At 44.0% G+C, this 21560-nt stretch overlaps 1 protein-coding gene across 1 annotated transcript in view; it reads left to right on the forward strand.

The window, feature by feature from the left end:
* GPN2 (GPN-loop GTPase 2) overlaps positions 1-21560 on the forward strand; it is a 125657-nt gene that overhangs the window by 19208 nt on the left and 84889 nt on the right. Inside the window, exons 2-4 of the mRNA XM_085637717.1 lie at positions 1608-2052; positions 14098-14254; positions 14913-15073. Of these exons, the coding sequence (XP_085493843.1) occupies positions 1642-2052; positions 14098-14254; positions 14913-15073 (729 nt within the window). The 5' untranslated portion in view covers positions 1608-1641. The remainder of the gene's footprint in view (positions 1-1607; positions 2053-14097; positions 14255-14912; positions 15074-21560) is intronic.

Here is a 21560-nt window from a genome sequence, read left to right on the forward strand (position 1 = left end):
CCAAGCCATGTCTTCCCTGGACCGGAATCAAGCATCCTAGGACCGGTTTCTGGCTATCAGCCGTCATCAGCCAGGATAGCTTGACTCCAGTGGCGTAGTGAGCACGGGTCCCACGTCTGGGAATACCCATCCCACTTAGGGCTCTCCATGCCACTGGAATCAAGCTATCCTGGCTGAAGAGGGGTGAAACCCCGAAACCGGTCCTAGGATGCTTGTTTCCAGTCCAGGGAGGACCTGGCTTGGCAGTTCGGGCTGGACTGTTCCCATGAGGCACAGGGTCAAGACTGATTTGCATATGGCTGGGTTCAAACTGGAATGGCATGGTGAGCAAAAAAACGATGGATTTAGGCCCAGATCTCTGTACTGGGGTGAATGTATGACATTGTTCTGCATTCTGTCCATCAACTGTTATTTTTGAATTTACAAAACATGGCGCTGATGAAGCAGACTGGTTCACAAATCATGTGTTGGCCGTTTTAATGACGGGCTCTGGGTCTACCTATGAAATTATGATGGAATTTGAAACTTTTTAACCATTAAAACAGCCAGAGAAAACTTTCAGAGACATGTTTGTCCTTTCTACAAAATAACTGATCTAGAAATAATATTGATTGAACATTTAAAAATATAACATTTTTTCCGGCTCATGGGCTGAGTAAATAATCTAAGTAACTAGACCATGATGTCTGGCAATATTTTAGAGACACTTTTAAGTTCAGTAACACTCTGCGGGAGCAAGAGATATTGTTCATGGCAACACAGTATGTCATCCCTACTACATACAACGCACAAATGATACTGTGCCACTCACTCACACTGGGAAATTTATTTCAGTGCTCAGGTTGCCTTATTTTTTTGGAAAGAAAATTCTGTGCTGATTTTCCAAGTACGCAGACACCTCTACCACAATAGGTAGCGTGCTTCATCATTGGGTCTCTCCTCAACTGCAACAGATAATTGTTACTATTTTAGGGGTATTTTTAGTATGTGTGAGTCCTTTCTCATCTGTTTCTTGTTGTTTAGCTGATATGTTTGTGAGATCTTAGTGGTTTCAAATTGTAGTAGGTGAGAAAGTGCCTCTTATTATCCCACTCACACAATATTATACAGATGTAAGGAGGGGTTAGGGTTTTGAAAAAGAAACCTCCTGCCTTGCTAAAGTATTGAGGAACATGTTTCTGCCCTTTCCTCTTTTGCCTATTGGTCACCAGTTGATCATCAGGACCTAAACTGACCCCTATTTCTTACTAGCTGATTATTCCATACTCTGTGCGATATGGTGCTGTAGAAAATAAGAAAAGGAAACCTGTCCATTAGGGATATATAAGAGTGTCTTGTTCCTTGTATATTTTCCTGTAGAAAGGCTGAGACCATAAGACTGCTCTTCCACCTCTGTCCAACACCCTTCTGTTTCTAGACACAGAGACCCTCCACTTTACGGAGGTGTACAAATGTCATCACCCCTAATTGCATTAAATGCAGCCACTTGAAATGAAAAATTGTTCTGTGAACTCAGACCGCACCCTAACAGGCCATCCAGATTTGGATATGTGTCCATTCCAGCAAAAAGTTAAGTGAAGTCTGATAAGATCATTTCTCTTTTTCAGGATTTGCTGCAAGTGATGAAGCATAGCAGCTGTGATGTCGCAAAAGTTGTCTACTACAGCCTTCGGCCAGGTAGTGATTGGGCCACCTGGATCTGGGAAGACCACCTACTGCCTAGCGATGCAGGAGTTCCTGACAAAGGTGGGGCGCAAGGTTGCTGTGGTGAACCTGGATCCAGCCAATGATGGGACTCCATATAAGTGCTCCATTGATATCTCTGAGCTGGTGACCCTTGCTGATGTGATGGACAGTTTGAAGCTTGGACCAAATGGTGGGCTGATCTATTGCATGGAATACTTAGAGGCTAACTTGGACTGGCTGCAGGAAAAGCTGATTGCATTGAAGGGGCATTACTTTCTGTTTGACTGCCCAGGGCAGGTGGAACTTTACACGCACCAGAGCTCTGTGAGAAACATCTTTGCACAACTGGCCAAGTGGAACTTCCGGGTGCGTTGTTCAGACCTTGTTGATTGGTTGGTTTATTGGCATTTTCTGCTGGTGACTAAGGGTGGAGAATATGATCTTAAATAGGAGACCTATAAAAGGGACACCATGTTAATCACACACCATTTGTTGAGGACCCCAGCCCTTCCACCATGTGCATTGGTCATGAGTGCAATTAACATCTTCTGGAGAAACTGCAATAATGCCCTCTAAAGTAAAACAAAACAAGGTGCAAAGCATCTGTGTAGGTCCCATCTTGATACACCAACAGAAAACAGATCAGCCTTATCACAGATTGTCTTTGGTTCCTTGTGCATAATTTGGTTAATCTGAGGTTTCTGTGTTCTGTAAATCAGTTCATTTTCTTGGTTTCAAATACTTCTAATACCATACCCCTATCTCAAGAACAACTGGGCAACAGTATTTCTTTGGATACACATTTACAGATTCTTTCAAGCCATGTGCTGTTACCTCGATTTCTAAATAGAATAAATGACACACATGATTCATTGCAGACAATGGGTAATTACTTTAGTGAATTACTTTAGTGAACCACCCTTCATGCACTCTGTTTTAAGTATTCCCTGGTGCACACATGATGGTGCTAAGTGATAGTACACAATTATTGACTACACAGTTCAAAAAGTCAAAATCAATTTATTTGATAATAACCTTTCTCAGCAAAACAAGTTTTAAAATCATGGCATGTGTTAAACATAAACATACATGACCTACATATTCAAATTCTCTACAGTTAAAAGGACAACACGCAAGGCAAGTAGCACCTTGTTTTCCCCTTGCTTTCCTAGCGCTCCTTCGGATAATACAACTGTTATATGCTCAAAACCTACTGGAGGAGTCCATAAAGTACAACGAGTGATCAAAATACCAATATTCCCTAGAAAAATATATAGACTATCACAAAGACTGCCAGTGTTTGCTAAGGAAATGTGCAAAACAGCATAATATATTTTTTTTTTTAACCAGCAATTAAGCACTTCTCTTAATTAGCTCTAAACATTTCCTACGCTTAAAACGTACCCTTATGTTCTCACATTTCATTATATAAACGTAGTTCCAAGACACAGCGTATTCCTGTCTCTATATCCAGGATGCCGGAAAGCTGTGCAAAATACAATTATGTGTAAAAGCAATTCTGGACTTGAATTTCAAAAAAGATAAGTTGGCATTTCCCTTGGGGCATTTGTCTTTTCTCCCTTATTTTTATTCTAGCGCATAAGACCCAGAAGTGCGCCAATCTTAGTTTCAATATCCACCATCTAAGCCTTCCTGTTTTAATACATTTCAAATAAGGTTGAAGATCTCCTCTAAAGTCTGTAAAAGACATACATACAAGGTATTTCTTTGCCATACAGTCCTCCTGAACTTTTTGATGGGAGCTAGCTGTCTTGGTTAAGTCTTTGGTCTGCCTTTTTCTGCGTGTTCTAGGGATCCACATATTTTCCAGAAATGAAGCTGTGTCTAGTAGATGCATCATTTAATCCATCCACCATTTGTCTAGATTGGAGATAAACCATTAGAGTATATCTCAAGGATCCCACGTCTGAATTTATGAGACTAAGCCAATAGTCAGTTGTTAAACATATCGGAACATGATGTTTATGAGTCCTAAATCGAGTTTTAATGCACTGTTAGTAGTGCACGTGGTATTCTCCCAAATATTGGTTTCCATTGTTTGGAGACATTTTGAGGCTTTCACATCCAATATTCCACTACCATATAAGGGTAGATTCACCAATTCCAAGTTAAAGGTCTCTTTTTTTTAAAAGCCTTCACTAATTTGTGCACATGAGTTTCAAAATTGAGATTCTTCATGAACACCATTCCTAGCTATAAATATTCATTTACTATTTCTAATTGTTTCCCTTTTAACCACCCTGACTGCTTTGTCTTTTGAATTTAGTTTTTGGGGGGAAATGTTTTTGAGACATTTATTTTAAGATCACTTAAATATTTCTCAAATTTATTTATTTGCCTCTGTAACCCTACTGACATCTGATCAATAAGAATAGTATTGCCTACATTGAATATATACAGAACTATTTATAACCCTACAGACATCTGATCAATAAGAATAGTATTGCCTACATTGAATATATACAGAACTATTTATTTTCCCAAATTTGGGGAAATGACTGAGCCAGAGATAAGATGCATGGAACGTCTGCTATACATATTGAGAACAAGGGTGGCGCCAGAATACATCCCCAACTGAGCCCGTTAGGGGTAATCATTTTATTACACAATGCCCAGCTGCTGCGCAACCCAGCTTGTGTCCATGAGTCCTCATATATTTAAATGAGCAGCTTCTATAAGATGGAAGGGATCCCCCAGCTGGCCATTTTCTTCCAGAGGCGACACAGATTAATGGTGTCTAATGCAGTTTTAGGTCTATACACAAGACCTAAAGAAGAAGATTCCTTTTAAAGGCACACTCTTAAACTAAAAGGATTAAAATGAGTCAGCCATCAGTAGTTGAGTAGCATTTCCTAAAGCCAAGCTGCATTTTTGGGAGGATGTGATCAATCTCGACCCTATCTTCTGGAGATCTTAGGAGGTGTTTTGCATAGTTCTTACTTGGCATGTCCACTAATGTAATCATTCAGTAGTTCTTTGGCAGTTCTCATAAGCTCTTCTTAAAAATTGGGATCCAAATACTGCCTTTCCAAGAAACTGGACTCATCCTGACATTAATCACCTCTGTAAAAACGGGGGTAAGAGCATGGGACCCCAAGTTGGGATTGTGTTTAAGTATATTGGCCAAAAGGCTGGCTGGTCCGTGGGCTCGAGATCTTTTTAAATTTCATATATATTCTTCAACTTCCTTGATGTTTGGGGTAGGCTTTATAAATTCTGTGCTGTTTAAGTATTACAGTTAACGAGACCTTCAATAACCAGATCACCGTGAAATGCCTTCAAATTTATACAGCTCTGAAAGGTACTCCACCCAAGCCATTTCTTCAACTGGGTATGTTTACCAGATTGCTTTTCTAAATACTTTTCTACATAATTTAATGTAAGACTTTATGTGCATAATCTGCTTTAAATGCTTCTCTTATGCCCTTATTTAATTTCACTCTAGCTATTTCTTCAGAGTTTGCCAGTTCTTCATCTTTAGGGCATATATATTTGAGGACATATTTGTTGCAGATCTTAAGTTGCTAATTAATTTTTCATATTACTCGATCCTCGTGCCTGGTATCCTGTTGATGTACTCGCTTATGAGATCATTAATCAAGTTTACAGTCTGGCCATTCAAACGCGATGATCAGATTATCCTTGTCAATTTTTTAATCTAATATGTTCACAGCTCTGCCAGGATTCTCTAGTCGATACAGAGTGGTTTAATAACAAGCTATGTATGATCGCTTCCAGACAAGCCTCCTACTACAAAATCCTTCACCGAGCAGAAATCCACTGATGAGATTATTGCATAATCTAATAGAGAGGTTATCCTCCTGTTGTCAAATGTGTGTTTAGCTGGTTGATCACTCTTCATCATACCACTGAATATCATCAGGTTAAAACTTTTCAGAGCTACTGCCTGATTTTTCCCAAATGTATTTCCTTTACAACTTCTAAGCACTTTACCCTGGAATGCACAAGGCTTCTTTCAGACCCTGCTGAACATCGTTAAAAATCCCCGTGAAGGGACTTTAGAGGAGGGCTGGGCTGCTGGATATTTCAAAGTTATTTCTTCCAAAAGCAGTATAAGATTCATTCATAATTTTGAATGAGTATCATGCGTTGGTAAGAACGTGTTAACTGTCACTATTTTGTTTTTATTGTTATCTTGCAGTGCAGTTATTCCTTGGTACGGTTAACCTGAAAGCTCAACAGTTAAAAAAACAACTATATTCCTGCTTTTGAGATTTATATTTTCTCCATCAGGAACACTTAAACCACCTGGCGATCTCCCAAATTTGCTCTTAACGGCCTTTAAATGATAAACCTAGTAGTCCTGAATCACTATATTATCGATTTCCTAAATTTCTTGTAAAGCCTTTTGGTAGACAAAAGAGAACATGTCACATTTCAGCATCATCATAAGTGTTGAAGGAGACTGCTCCCAGACTCCATGCGTGAAGCACTGATCGTTATGATCCCCAAACCAGGGAAGGACCCCATGCTCCCCAGTTCGTATCGGCCAATCTCAATGCTGAACGTGGATCTTAAAATTCTCAGCCAAGTGCTGGCCGGCAGGCTCCTTCCTTATCTTAGGCAGTTGGTTCATGATGACCAGTCCGGTTTTATGCCTGGCAGGAATGCGTTGAGGAATATCCGTCTCGCTCACGTTATGCAATCGGTGGAGGGTACGGCCCACCAGAGTACCCTAGTATTCCTTGATATCGTACAAGCGTTCAACTCGATCCGTTGGGAATACTTGTGGCAGGTGCTTTTAAAGATGGGGTTGGGGGAGGGCTTCGTGAACTGGGTGAAACTACTATATGCTCACCCGCTGGCAAGAGTTTGTACGGGTAGATACGTGTCGGATACAATCACAATAGAAAGGGGGACGCAACAGGGGTGCCCGCTCTCCCCCTTGTTGTTTGCCCTGGCAATGGAGCCATTGGCTTGTCATCTCCGTGGGCTACTTCAGGGGCAGGGCATTCGAGTGGGGGGAATGGAACATATTGTATCATTGTACGCCGACGATGCACTGGTGTACCTGCGCCGACCGACCCAGTCCATGTTGATGCTATTTGCGGTTTTGGAGCAATTTGCGGGGGCCTCCGGACTTCACATTAATAAATTAAAATCCCAACTATACGCGATCGGGCCGCCAGACGAAAGGGATGACCCCCAGCCCTCTGAGATAGGGCTCCCCTGGGTACCGGACTCACTCAGATATCTCGGGATATTGATAGCCAGAGACAGGGACGTCTTCTATCACCATAATAAGGGGCGGATTATCAGGGGTCTTCAGGGCAGTATTACCTTCTGGAACACATTCAAGCTCTCGCTGATGGAGAAGATTGCCTTGATAAAAATGGTGGTCTTGCCTAGATGCCTTTTTACGATGCAGAGATGCTTCTTTGAACTCCTCCATCGGATATTTAAAGAAATAGACGCACTGCTTATACAACTGCTATGGAATGGGAAACGGTGCCGGGTCAGTCTGGAGGTCATGAAACGCAAGTGGGGCAAAGGCGGTTTGGAAATTCCAGACTTAGAGCTTTATTATTTTGCATCGCAATTGCAGCATGACATAGCATGGTTGGACACAGACCCTTCCTGGAAGAGAGCCCTACTGGCGGACACATATGGGGGCCGGCAGCTGGGGGCACTCCTTTGGCGGGCACAGGGGTCTCGGGATACCCTGTCTTCCATTAGTACGACTATTAACGGCGATCTGTAATCGTATGATTAAGAGACTTATCCGAGAGTGGCCGTTCACCCCGGAGGTTGATCTCTGGCTTATGCCACCCTTTGCTCAAATTGAGCGGGTCATGTCGACTGTCAAATGGAAGGACGGGGGCTGTCTAATGTTATCTGACCTATACCCAGAAAATAGGTTCATTACCTATCAGGAGGCGGTGGCTACCTTTGACTTGGGACGGGGGCAATTTCTGCAATATGCCAAGATTGCGGCCACAGCACGGCAGTTATGGCCCTCATTCCCTGAGGCCCCGGAACCCACCCATATCCTGGTTAAGATGATAGCGAGGGCGGAAGTTTGTCACCCATCTATATAGGGCGCTGAGGGAAGATAAAAAACCTGGACCCTTAAAAGTAGAAGAGAAATGGCAGCAGGTGTGTCCGCAGGAACTTACACCGCGGGACTGGGAGAAAATCCACTAGAGCATACGCAAGGTATCGGTCTCTAACAGATTCAAACAAATACAGTATAATATAGTACATATGACCTACCTCTCACCCAGGCGGCTCCATGCCATTGATAGCTCTAGGGATCCAACATGCCCCAGATGTCGCCATGTTCAGGCGGACGTTCCACATATGGTATGGACCTGCCCAGTAATTCAGACGTACTGGACGGAGGTCCTAGAGGACCTACATAGAATAACTGGCTGGACGATTGCCATGGAGGCGAGCTCATGTTTCCTCGGTCTAATTCCCCACGACCCTAAACGCAAGAACAGTAGATGGTTCCTGGTGTTGGGGCTCATAATAGCTAGGCGGCGGATAGCAATACACTGGCTGGCGCAGCAGCGGCCACAGATAGCAAGCTGGAGAACAGACCTGAGAGATTGGGCACTGGCTGAGGAGGGGCATATGCGTGACACAAGAAGAGATAACAAACTGCCTGAGGTACTGTTGGCATGGGGGATGATGGTACAGGAGATAGAGGGGCAGGCCCCACAGTCCACACAGGTATCGCCCGATGAGACGCACTCCACTAGGACGAAGACCCACAGTCAGGAGGGGAGATAAGTGGAGACCCCAGACAGTGCTTAAGATAATCGGACCTAAGGTGCATGGGACCGGCAGGTGGGGGGGGGTGTTGGGGATGATGGGGGGGGGGAGTTCGGGGAGGGGTTCAGTTAAAGTTTGTTTACCGCACACCAAATCCTTGTCTAAATTGGCAAACCGCTCTGGAGGAGCGTATACGTCTATATTCCTGAGTTCAAAATTGGAATGTTCATGGTATCAGTTGTCATGTGAGAGAAATGTATTGTATATGAACATGGTCTGTGCCTTCCAAGAAAGACAAAAATGAATAAAGAAATATAAAAAATAAAAAAAAGTGTTGAAGGAGACAAAAATTCAAGAGGATGCAGAGTGTACCACATCCAAGAGTTACACAAGATGGGTGAGCAGGAGAAGTCCAACAATGCTCTGGGATAATCCTATCCAGCAATATTCCATGACAGAAGGTGATGTGTATTATCATCAGGATTTATATGGTTTTATCATTTTAGTACGTGAGTCAATGGCAGCTGCGATCCAATTCTAATCATGCTCAGTTAACCAAGGGGCTACTGAACTTTTTTTTTCTCCTTCATGTATACATTTTTATTGGCATTTACCATTTACGAAAACAATTGACTGACTTCTTTAATGTCATATTGTGGTACAAGTTAAACAACCAGAACATCCCTCTTCTCCCAGCCATACTTTGGCAGAACTAGCAACATGACCTCTACTTTCAAATACTTCAACAGTTCTGAACAGGGAGTATACTTATACAATGTCATCTAAGATCTCCAGGCCCTCCGGGACCTCGTGCCCCACCCCTTCCACATTGTAGACCCCATTTACGCAAGTCCACAATCACTGCCCCCGCTCTTCCTTTTTTCAGGGGGGCCTCGCATGTTGTGGCTCAAACAACTCTGCAAGCATTGCTGCCCACACCTGCTTATCATCAGCCAGTTTATTGTTCCTCCATGCCTTCCCCTGCCATATACCATAGTCAATTCGCCAATAGTGACGGGCCTGGTGATACTCACCTAATGCCAATCCTGCTTTTTTCTGGCACTTATCCCAACAGTATGAACTGCCTGCTAAGCCACTTTTTCTTACCAGTCTGAACCGTTCCCATTAGACTCAGCCTAATATTCATATCAGGCGTCCATCCTGATGCTCTTTCCAGCTTAATCACGACTGCCTGTCAGTAGTCCTCAACCACAGGGCACCCGCACACCATGTGCAGAAAATCTGTGTCCGCCATGAAGCATCAGGGAGAGGACGACGAACGTCCAGGGTAAATAACGAGTAGCAGTTTAGGGACCATGTACACCTAGTGCACGAAATTATATTGGATGAGCTAGAAGCGGGCATTAGTAAACGTACCCTTCACCCTCTCATTTACCGCCCGAGTCTGTTAGATGCTCTCCCAGGACATCGTGCCACCTACTCAGGATTGCCAGTGTGGGTTGCCAGTGTGGGTGAACGAGCATTCTCATGCAGTGTCTTATAGACCTGTGAAACCAGCCACCTTGCACCTGCCAGATTAAGTAATTCCACCAGAGTCTGTGAAACTTGAGGTACCTCGGGAAACGTCGGCCAGATACCCTTCACTGTGGCTGCTATTTTAGTAAACTGTTCATGAGGGCACCCAACAAGAGCAGTTTAGACTTAACATCGTTTGTCCAAAGGCCATATAAGTCCCCAAATTCAGACAGGGCTGCCCCTAATATTGGGACCGAATATACCGGCTGATGGAAATACTCCTGAGCGTCATCCGTGTACAGAGAAACCACCGTCGCTTCCCAGTGGGCTGCAGGTTTTTTTTTTATCTCTGCTTGAATCCGCCCCTCTGAGTCAGTTATGGTAATAACAGTTCTCTCCTGAATTGCCTTGTGCTGGTCTTTAGGTCTTGTATGTTCATTTTTCACCAAGGTGCCTTGCCATTCTATGGCTATTGGGTTTCTTTCTTTAGAATGATCACTAGATCTATTTCCCTCAACTCTTATATTTCAAAGCCTAGGAATTTTATTTCGTCCAATGACCGTAAAGCTTCATCTGCCACGATCCTTGTGTAGAATTTGACAACTACGTTGGGCCAATTTGATATTTCCTCACCACCTCGGGGAAGGGTACTAAAGCAGTACATCTGGTGATATTTAAAAAAGTCTTGCAACAGCGCTAAAAATGTAAGAATTTTAGAGAGGTTTAAAAAAAGGATTGTCCTCTGAGTCAACAAGTATATCCAACAGTTGTAACCTCAGAGGATCTTGTGCCAATTTGTTACCTTCTTGATGGATTTCATCTTGTCCTAACAGGCAGTCCTGTACAGACTCATAAATTATATCTAGATCATTACTACTAGGATTATTTTTCTGATTAGAATCATTATTCAGGATCTCATCGAGCAAATCCAGGAATGATCCTTCCGTTTACCTCTAAAGTATTCACAGGATTTATTTTAATTTGTTTAATTAAGACAAGTTCCGGCAATGACATGGCATTTAGATTTTTTCAGCTTTGTTTTGAGTATTTGCGTTATTCTGAATCCCAATAGACTTCGCTTTGGGATTTTGTTCATGTTCAACTTCATTATTGTTGCCAGTAATGTTCAACATTTGCATCTTTTGTCTCTTCTTGGAGATTCTTTGCTTTCATCTTTTCTTGGACTTTTTCCATCCTGAAGATTTCTTTTATTTGAATTTTGGGAAAACTCTTTTTTCAATAGTAGGTCAGCCTGTTTTAAATTAATCGATGCCTTTACACTCTGCTGTGTTGATAATTTACCCCCAACTAATGTTACACTTTAAGTTTTTTTCTAATTTTGTTTTAGGCTTTGAGTCTCTGCTTTGATCACCCCATAGGTTGTCACATCCTCACTCGCCACCCTCAGTGAAGCTTTCAGGGTCTTTTTCATTGTCAAGCATTTTGATGGTCCCTCTACCAGTTGCTCGGATTGTAACATCTGTCCCTCATTTTCAATTATTTTGGCACTGGCTGTTGCATTCTTACCTTTGATACCTTTATCTCCTTTTTGTTTTTAAATCTGATAAGCTCTGTAGGATTAATAAGGTAATATCTGCATTGTGGTCAGTATCATTCACTAATTTAATTAATCGCTTCAAAATTGACACCAAAGTATTGTGAATAGATGAAATCAATAATACTCCATCACTTAGTTCGGTGTCAAGAGTTGTGTCAGACTGCCCGACCGTGCCCCTCTAAATCCCATCTTGCCCTCACAGAGGCTAAAGTTGTCTAAGATTGATCTTCCATTTCAGAATATTCATTCTGTCATATAAGGCAAAGAGAATCTTCTTTCCGTTGGTTTATTCTTTTTATCCCATGAAGCATCTGCTCTGAAGCCAAGCGTGGAAACCTCCCGTTAAAATTGGGCTAGAAGTTACATGTACATTGCCCAATTCCAGTTCACCAGATATCATTGAGTAAAGTGGCATGCCAATACTTTGGTCAACATCTTCCCCTTTATTGATAATTTCCAAGATGGAGTTATCTCCACTGATATCCGGATCAAAATGCGCTCCAAGGGGCCCTGAACTGACCATCCAACATGAATTTGAGCCTTGTGCTACAGGCTCGGAGTGGTTATCTTTATGCAAATTATTTTGACCCCTGAGAGATGTACCACCCTAATCTTGGGCTTCTGTCGCTAGGCAAAGGAGGCTGGGGTGGCAGATATCTTTAGATAAGCAATTGATGAAGGAATTTTTGGGACTGTTATTATTGTTTTTTCTCCCTGATAATTTTTTCCTCTCCAAGCAACCTTTGAGTTTTATGTGCTTTCAGTCTATCATTCTATGTTCCACATGGGTTATTGGAGTTAGAGTTTCTGGCCGTCTATAATGTATCTACATGGGCAAAAGTGTTAGAGATATCCTGTACTTGAAGGTCCTCCTCTGGTTTGGCAGTATCAAGAGCGCAAAAGACATCTAGCTTGCAGATAAGCCCAAACCTGTGCTTAGCGTGGTCCAGTCCCTCTGTATGTTTAAGGATTGGTGTTAGATAGTCTCTTAAAGAGACTTTTCTACCAGCAGTTTTTGTTCCTGAGCAATGCATGTCTTCCAAAAGCGTCTTTTTCATTTTTACTGGTAGCCTGTCCCTAGGGTCAGCAGAATTATGAACCACATACTCTACCGCACCCTCACGGCGCTTACCCAGCATGGACCTGCAATTATGATGATCTGACATCCAATTCGTCCCTCCTTTGTACAGGAAACATAACTATCTTTTAAATGTATCTATGTACTGCTGGAGTGCACCTGTGGTCACCTCAAATGCATGCAGGTGTGTGGCATTCGAATCACTCAAGACTTTTATATTCCAGTCTGCAATCCAAACCTGACCCCCTCTTCCTTGCCAAAAACAGCATCAGATGATAGGCACAACATTCCATTGCAAAACATGTTCACAGTGCAGTGGGATACACTCGTTTCAGTGCAGAGCTTTCCATAGGACTTTGTCCACATTACTTTAAGTCTGTGTCATTCAAAGTACATGAGCAATCCAGCACATTAACATCTGGCTTAATTTGCAGAATTATCTTCCGTTTACCAGTCTTGTAGGGGATTTTTACTTTACTGCGCAAAGTAATAAACTTTCATGCTCTTCCACTTTCTCTTGGATAATATGATAGTATCATTGTGCGCTGTGGTTGTTATGACATTTACAACTCTTTCCAAATTAGATACATCTGCAGTACCCTTTTAGTGACATTTTTTTGTGACTGACTCCTCAGTTTCACCTAGCACAGTACAGTCATCCCCAAAAGTAAAAGAATCTTTACATTAAGTGTCCCACCTGACCTGTTTAATGGACACATCCGGACTTTCTCCTGCATGTTCCCCAAAGCAAGACGAAACCTGGAGTTCAATAAAAAATTTGTTTTTATCTCCGGCAAAGCTCTCATCTAATTCTAGTTTTACAGTTGGTTTCAGTGTGTCTGCGTCATAAGGTATGGTACTGAAGTACCTTCCCCTGGAGTAGCAGGCAGAGGACCTGAGGGCAACTGTGATCTGGCTGAATTTCCACATTGGGAATCACCCTAATCAGAAGCAGTACATGAATCTGACGATGTTACTGTTGCATTAAGTCCAAGCTCTAGCCCCTGCAACTACGATCTTAGTTTCTCTAAAAATGCAACTGTCCTGGCTCTTGCGACTGATCAGAACACTGGTACGTGCTGTCTCGGCAGGATCATGCCAGCTTGAATGACCTTTTACTGCAGCAATCACTCCATAATGCAGAGTGTTTTTACAATGGCCAATGTAGGTATTGTTGCCCTGAATTGAGAAACTGATGCTTATATTAGAAAAAGTCTACCATTAGTAGGTTGTTTGCAGATCTGTGCCATTATTAGAAAAAGTCTACCATTAGTAGGTTGTTTGCAGATCTGTGCCATTGTGGTGGTTAAATCTGGTGTCCATACTTTTCTGTGCAGAATTGTTTCTTCCCTTAAATATTATTTCATGCCACTCGCTCTTTGTTACTTAGCTATGATTTTCTCACCCATGGATTTTCTCTCCTTGTTTCCTGGTTGTAGAGTTTCCTTGAATTTTTATATCTCATTTCTTGGCTTTTGTCTGTTTTTATTATTAGTATTTTCTTTTTGTCTTTATTAGTATTTTCTTTTTCCTCTTGTAGTTGTCAGCAGTGCATTTGGTGGATTCCCATTATTGCACAGACCCAGCCAAGTTCATATCAGTTCTCTGCACCTCGCTGTCAACTATGCTGCATGTGGAACTGCCACATGTCAACGTTCTATCAAAGATGGACCTCATCGAACAGTTTGGGAAGTTAGGTGAGTTACCCTAGAAATTAAACATTGGTGGGATTGGTAGGTAACTGGAGGTTAATGAAAAGTAGTAGATAAAAGGAGATACCCAAGTAATGGGAAATATTGGAAGGGAGAAGTGATAAGAGAAAAGAAGGATGGGTGCAGAAGGAGAGAACAACAACTGGGAGAAATTGGAATGCACATTAGACCAGAGCAACTGGAAAGAATGGACAGAGCAATTGGGGTAGCAATTTGGAGAAGTAAGACCAGATTGCAAATGAGGTGTGGACTATGCCTGCTTGAATATTTGGACAGAATAATTTAAATGAGGCAATCGCCTTGAACCTTCTGGTTTGCAATGTCTGTGCCTGAATATTCTGTGATATTTATCTCCTGTGTGTGGATTTTTTTAATTAGGACAACTTATTGTATGCAGTAGAGAACACCTGTATAACAAGGGATCCTAATCCTTGTATACCTATTGCATTCTCTGTGTTTAAAATAGTTGCCCTGGCCTGCGCTCTGGGTTTAATCTTTTTACATGCAGAAGTCCATCTATTGCATCACATGGAGAGGCTAAAACCCAATTGTTGCCCTTCTAGGGTATGACTTGTGTTCATAAGGAGCTACCAGAAATTGAGGAAATTATAACATCATTTGCTACTCATTTGATTATTTGCAGCCTTTAACCTTGATTTCTACACTGAAGTGTTGGACCTCTCATACCTAGTGGATCACCTGGCTACCGATCCCTTCTTCCAGCGCTATCGGCGCCTAAACCAAAAGCTGGTTGAAGTGATAGAGGATTACAGCTTGGTTTCATTTGTGCCACTCAATGTACAGGTAAGGTTTGCATTCTTTCGTAATAGAGAATGGTGGAGAAGGACAGAAGTATAGGGGCATTAAGAAGAACCATGTGTATTCCTCCCTGACTAGAATATAGGTAGAGAATTAAAGGGTACCGTAGAAAAACCTCAGAAGAAAGTAATTGTTAGAAGCAGGTAAACCAGTCACCCTTTTTTTTCACTGAAATGTTACCTTCCCACTACTCTTCCACATCCTTTAGGCACACTAGATATTTAAAAAGAAGGTGATGGATGAAATGCTTTAATTAACCTCAGCCACTGGCAATCACTTGAGCCGCATCCCACTGAATTGTTTTTCACCCACCAGGCAATCTCATTTTGGACCCAGCCATATGCAAATCAGTCTTAACCTTGCTCCTTGTGGGAACAGGCCATCCCGAACTGCCAGGCCAGGTCTTTCCTGAACAGAAACACAAGCAACCCATGACCCTTTTTGCCCCTATTAGGGTTCTTCAGCCAGGGCTAGCTTGGTTCCATTATCACAGTGAGCCTGAGACCCACGTCTGGGCATGTCGTTGAACTTGAGCATCATATTAAACAAGCACTGGCATAGCCAATAGGTCTCGCCTTTGGTACCTTATGTGTTGAGCCAGAACTTTTTGGCTGTGTTGTAGAGCATGGTGGCTGCTGTGCCTCATGTTGAAAAGTTATAATAAAAAGTGTTAAGCATTTTTGTTACCTTTATACAAACCAAGACGACATTATATACAACTGAACAACCTGATTAAAAAAAGATTTTACCATGAAAAATGTCTTCTAGTTTTTTTGTACTTGCACTGCTGGCAACTTCTTCCTGCCTGTTCTTATGCTTGTTTGTTATAATTTTTTGTTATGGGGGAGCGGGACATAAATAACGGGGGATTGGAGGTTGGAAAACAGTAATTTAATTAGAACACAAGCAGCGGATGGACACTAGGGGAGAATCAACAGATGATTAGGTGATGTTTAGGTGATGCTTAGGTGGTGCACTGATGCAAAATGGTGGCGGGGAATGATGTTTATTGCCCAGGTGGTGTCACTCTGTTGTAAATTAAGGCAGAACGTGATTAAGCATTTACTGAAAACATTAGTGTTTCCCTTTTATCGTGTTTTCCTCATATGTTGGCCGAAGTCCGGACTCCATTTTGTATTGACATGCTGCCACGTGTTCACCACGAGGAGAGTCCGACCTCTGTGTTAGTTGCTCTTGTAATCTGCCTAGCAACAGTTATAAATAGCTCCCTCCTGTCCATCTGGCGCATGCCCAGACTTGACCACATCTGTTATAATTAGCTTTGCTTGACCATGTGTTTTCGCGGGCTCAAGGAGTGTGTTAGCTCCGCCCATGTATTGATTTAGAATCGAGAATGACCCTAAATGGTAATGTTCTTCGACTTCATGTACTATCCACCCACTCATGAGCCCCTCTGTTGTGTATAAAAGGGGACTGTGTACGCAAGTTCTTTGTGCTACTCCTTGCAATACTGAAGAGTGTTGTGTGGATTGTAGGACCACCCTTAAGGGTTAATAAACATTGTTTTTGTACTTTGCAGTTTCCGTGCCAACTTCCTTATAGATTTCGTTACAGAAGAGCGAACCCTTGTCTCTTGCGGGCCTAGCTGGGGCTTGTATTCATCAATTGGCGCCCGTCACGTGGGGCTCATCGGCGACTCGGATGCTCGAAGGACTGGTCGCGACGAAGGTGAGGAGTTTGGCCGGGGACGTGATCACTGCCAGCGGCGTCTTAGCCTTGGCATCCCGAGGTTTTTCTCCCTTCCCTTCCGAGCTGACCATCTGGGTGGCGCCGGTCATCGACTGAGACCTCTTCTGTCGGTCCTGCCGTGAGAGCCGTTTGGGCGATTGTGGAGCTTGGCAGTTGGAACCTGGACTCTTGATTGGTAAGAACCGTTGTACGGTACTTGCTCCGAGTTTTGAAGCCTGGTCTGGCTATTTGAGTTTGATTGATGGTGACTAGTCATATTTTGAATTTGTCTTTGTGAACATATATGCGTTGCAACACATATAGGCAGGTAATGTGGAGAAATTTCTCCGGAGCTGTGTAAACTTGGAACGGCGCAACGATTAAGTGCCATTTTTCTTGATAATACTGCATATTTTGCATTATTCCTAACATGCCTGCTTTTAGCGCACTCCGTAAGTGGTGCTGCTGTCTGGGTAACCGGTTGAACCTCGAAGAATCTGCTCCAGCTCCCCCAGAGGGGACTCCTAATAGGGATATGTACGTAAAGCATGGTCTTTCTTCCATAATGTACAGCACATTGTGGAGGAAATATACCAAGAAGGATCCTGAGTTGCGATGGCCTTTGTATGGATCGTTTGATATGCGTAAGATTGAGTATGTGGAACAGTGTATGTGTAAGCGACGTGCTCGTCAGGATATGTTTGAGTGTGTGCGGTTATGGGTGAAGGAAGTGCGTGAGCGAGAGAAACGTGAGAAAGCGCTGTTTGATAAAGAGCAACGAAAGAATGATCATGTGCGAGCACAAGAAGCAAAGCGTCGGGAGGACAAAGAGCAGACGGATAAACAAGAGAAAGAGCGTAGGCTACAAGTTTCGGGTCAATATGTCGTTCGTCAGCCACTTTATCCTGTCCTTAATAATCCTGATGACGATTTTTATTTACTAGATCGCTCTCCGCCCCCTTATGTTGGCGCATCGGCTCCGCGGCCGCAAGATTCTGACCCGGCTTCGGGTAAGGTAGACACACGGTCCATGTTGCCAGCCGAGCAAATGGCTGAGCTTCGACAAATCTCCTTCCGTGCGCTGAAAGGCAAGGTATCCCAGGAGGACTTATTTCAAATTTGGGGGCCATGGCAGGAGAGAGATAAAGTGTATTTTCTGGGTCATTTCGCGGATGAAGTGATTAATGCTTTCCGAAAATATTCTCATGTTTTTGAGCCTGACGAAGTGTCTTCGGATGCCAGAGCAATACGTAACGGTGCTTTTTCTCCCTCTAAGGCTCCTGAGGCGGCTCGGCGGCTGTTCGCCTTGCGGGACGAGGTACTGGCCCTTCGAGAGAAAGCACGCCAACGAGCGGAAACGGAGAAGCAGTCGGATTCGTCTGCAGCAGAGGGCCACCCATCCGCCTCCCAGTCAGATAAGGATGACATAGTGCATGCTAAACCAATGCGAGAGGCGGCGCCTTTGTATGTTCCTCCTAAGGGAGCGGGGACTAGCTCCGATATCAACTCCGTCGATGCTAAGGGATATTTCGTGTATAATTGGGTTTATACTCCATGGCATAGAGCCGATGTTATGGCGTTAAAGAATGCATTACCTGACCCCCGCAAGAATCCAGCGGCCTTCTATGAAGAAGTCGAGGGGGCCTTGAATTCTTGCATTATGACCTTAGCGGATATAGATCTGTTCTTTGGCCTTATTCTACCACCGGACACGTGGCGATCTGTCCGAAAGGTGGATGATATAGTTGCTTTTAAGGCCCGGTGGTCTGACCTTGAGGATGAGGATAGGGAGCGGAAGCCCGCACAGAAACCTCCCCGGAATATTCTAGATCTCCCTGCTGCTATTGTGGCTAAATTAAAAACAATAATCCCCCCCAAGAAGATTGACTGGAATATGTTGGCGGCATGTAAGCAGAAAGTTGATGAGTCAGTGGCAGATTTCTTCACGCGCTTTGAAGAAACGTTCCATGATTTTAGTGGCCAGTCGCTTACTGACGACACAGGCCGCCACCTTTTTGCGGACAAATATGTGGCTAATCTGCTGCCGGCAGTTGCGGCCCGGTTAAAAGCGAGTGAGAGTTCTTGGTCCTCCGCGACCCCGACGGCCCTTCTGACCATCGCCCAGTATTATGAGCGTCAGGAGCACGAGGCGAAGGGCCAGGAGGAGAAGAAGTCGAAAGATCTCAAAACGAAAGTTATGTTAGCACAAGTATATGGCCCGACCCGCCGGGGTAATAACAATAGGGGAAGGAGCGGATCTTATGGTCCCCCTTCGGGCCGACCTGATTTGAATAAGAACCAATGTGCGTACTGTAAGCAGTTGGGTCATTGGGCCAGGGAGTGCCCAGCGTTGCGCGCTTCGCGGCAGGGGTACACTCCGGGTGGCCAGAGAGGTAGAGGGGGCTTCTCGAACTTTAGAGGGAACTCCAACGATAATGCCCGTTTCGATACTGCAGGACAGCACCGAGATAGCTCGAATGTTTTCGATCGCCAGCATCAGTACCATGTATCGGACGTCGATCATTCGGGATATCACGATTCTCAGCATGCATAGGAATGCGTAGGATGGGGGTCCGAATCAGTTGAGGTGCCGGTCGATCAGACGGGTCCTTATGTATCGGCTGAGGTTTTAGGTTCTACTGATCAGTTCCTAGTGGATACAGGAGCGACACGTAGTGCATTGTCTAGGTACTTGGTTCCGGGGGCTCCCCCATCCGGCTCAATAGTTACATCGGTAGGGTTTGACGGTACACTTTCCCGAAGCCCTCTTTCACAGCCCCTTGCATTTAAAGTTGATTGTTTTTCTGCGCCTTGTCCGTTTCTGCTTGCTCCGTACACACCGGATAACATTATGGGCCTTGATATGTTAAAGCATTTTAGGGCTACCATTCGCTGTTCCCCTGAGGGTGTGAGGGTGATTTTAAATGACAACTACCCCCGATCTGGGCGGATGTGTACGATCTCAGAGGATGCGTTGTTGGCTACCCTCCCCCAAACTTTATGGGCAACATCGGACACGGATGTGGGACAAATGGTGATTCCTCCAGTCCACATTAGTGTCCAGGAGGGGGCGGTGCTACCGCGCCTCCCCCAGTATCGTATTTCCCAGGAGGGCGAGGAAGCTCTCATACAGATTGTGCAAGATTTGATCGCAGTGGGAGTAGTGGAAGAAGTCCCCTATAATATCTGTAACAGCCCGATTCTCCCTATTCTGAAAAAGGACACGGATGCAAAGGTTTATCGGTTCATAATTGATTTGAGGGAGGTGAACAAGATCGTGATACCTCAGTACCCGGTGGTTTCCGATATCACGACGTTGCTCACCTTGGTCCCGCCTACGGCGACCGTGTTCTCAGTGATTGATTTGAAAAATGCCTTCTTTTCTATTCCCATTCACCCTGATAGCCGATTTCTTTTTGGGTTCACATTAAACAATAGATCTTATCGTTTTTGTAGAATTCCCCAAGGTTATACAGAAAGCCCTAGTATTTACAGTCAGGCTTTGAAGCGACAGTTGGACTCCTTTGCCTTACTCGAGGGGGTCGCCCTCATTCAGTATGTCGATGACATTCTGCTGGCGGCTGACACCCTGGAGTTGTGCGAGAAAAGCACGATAGCCTTACTTTCCTTTTTAGCATCCCACAATCATAAGGTCTCTAGGAAGAAATTGCAATTCTGTAGACCAAAGGTGACTTATTTGGGTCACCTTTTGTCTAAGGAGGGGCGTGCACTCACACCAGATCGTATCCAAGTAATTTTGGACACACCAAGGCCATCCACACAGAAGGGCGTGCGTGCATTTTTGGGTCTTGTTTCTTTTTGTAGACAGTGGATATTGGGGTTTTCACACATAGCTAAGCCATTACTAGCGCTCTTGACAAAGGACACGCCCATCCCGATCCCCTGGTCAGATGAGTGTGACGCTGCTTTTCAGCAATTAAGACAGGCCCTTTGTTCAGCACCAGTGTTAGGGACCCCTGATTATGCAAAACCCTTTTCGTTGTATGTGCATGAGAAAGATGGATGTGCATTATCAGTTTTGGTGCAGATGCACGGCGACAAGCAGCGCCCGTGTGCATATTTCTCGGCTGTGCTTGATCCTGTCGCCCGAGCATTACCAGGGTGTTTTCGCTCGGTTGCGGCGACAGCTGTGTCAATACGGCAGAGTGAAGGAATTGTATTGTCCCATAAACTGTTGGTGTTAGTTCCCCACGCTGTTGATGCCCTGCTTAACCAAACAAAGACGCAGCATTTGACTAGTGCCCGTTTAACGGGATATGAGTTGACGCTTTTGGCTCCTCATATTACGTTGAAAAGGTGCGTGACATTAAACCCGGCCACATTGTTGCCATACCCCGAGACCCAGCCTGAGGGACAGAAAGCGCATGATTGTATTCTTGTGACTGAGGAACAGACAAAGGGTCGTATTGATCTCCAGGATACGCCCTTTCCAGATGTAGATGGAGAATTGTGGGTGGACGGATCATGCCTGAAGCTACCAGATGGTACGACTTCAGCAGCGTATGCAATTACCACGTTACAGACGATAGTGGAGACAGCACGCATACCACAGAAATCAGCTCAAGCAGCGGAACTGATAGCGTTAACACGGGCATGTGAGCTCAGTACAGGATTGTGTGTGAATGTTTACACAGACAGCCGCTATGCCTTCGGAGTAGCGCACGATTTCGGCCTACTCTGGAAGGAGAGAGGGTTTCTAACGTCACATGGGGTACAGATAATGCATGGGGAGTTAGTTCATAACCTTTTAACTGCATTGACA

Source organism: Triturus cristatus, chromosome 12, assembly GCF_964204655.1.
Source record: "Triturus cristatus chromosome 12, aTriCri1.1, whole genome shotgun sequence".
Lineage (NCBI taxonomy): Eukaryota > Metazoa > Chordata > Amphibia > Caudata > Salamandridae > Triturus > Triturus cristatus.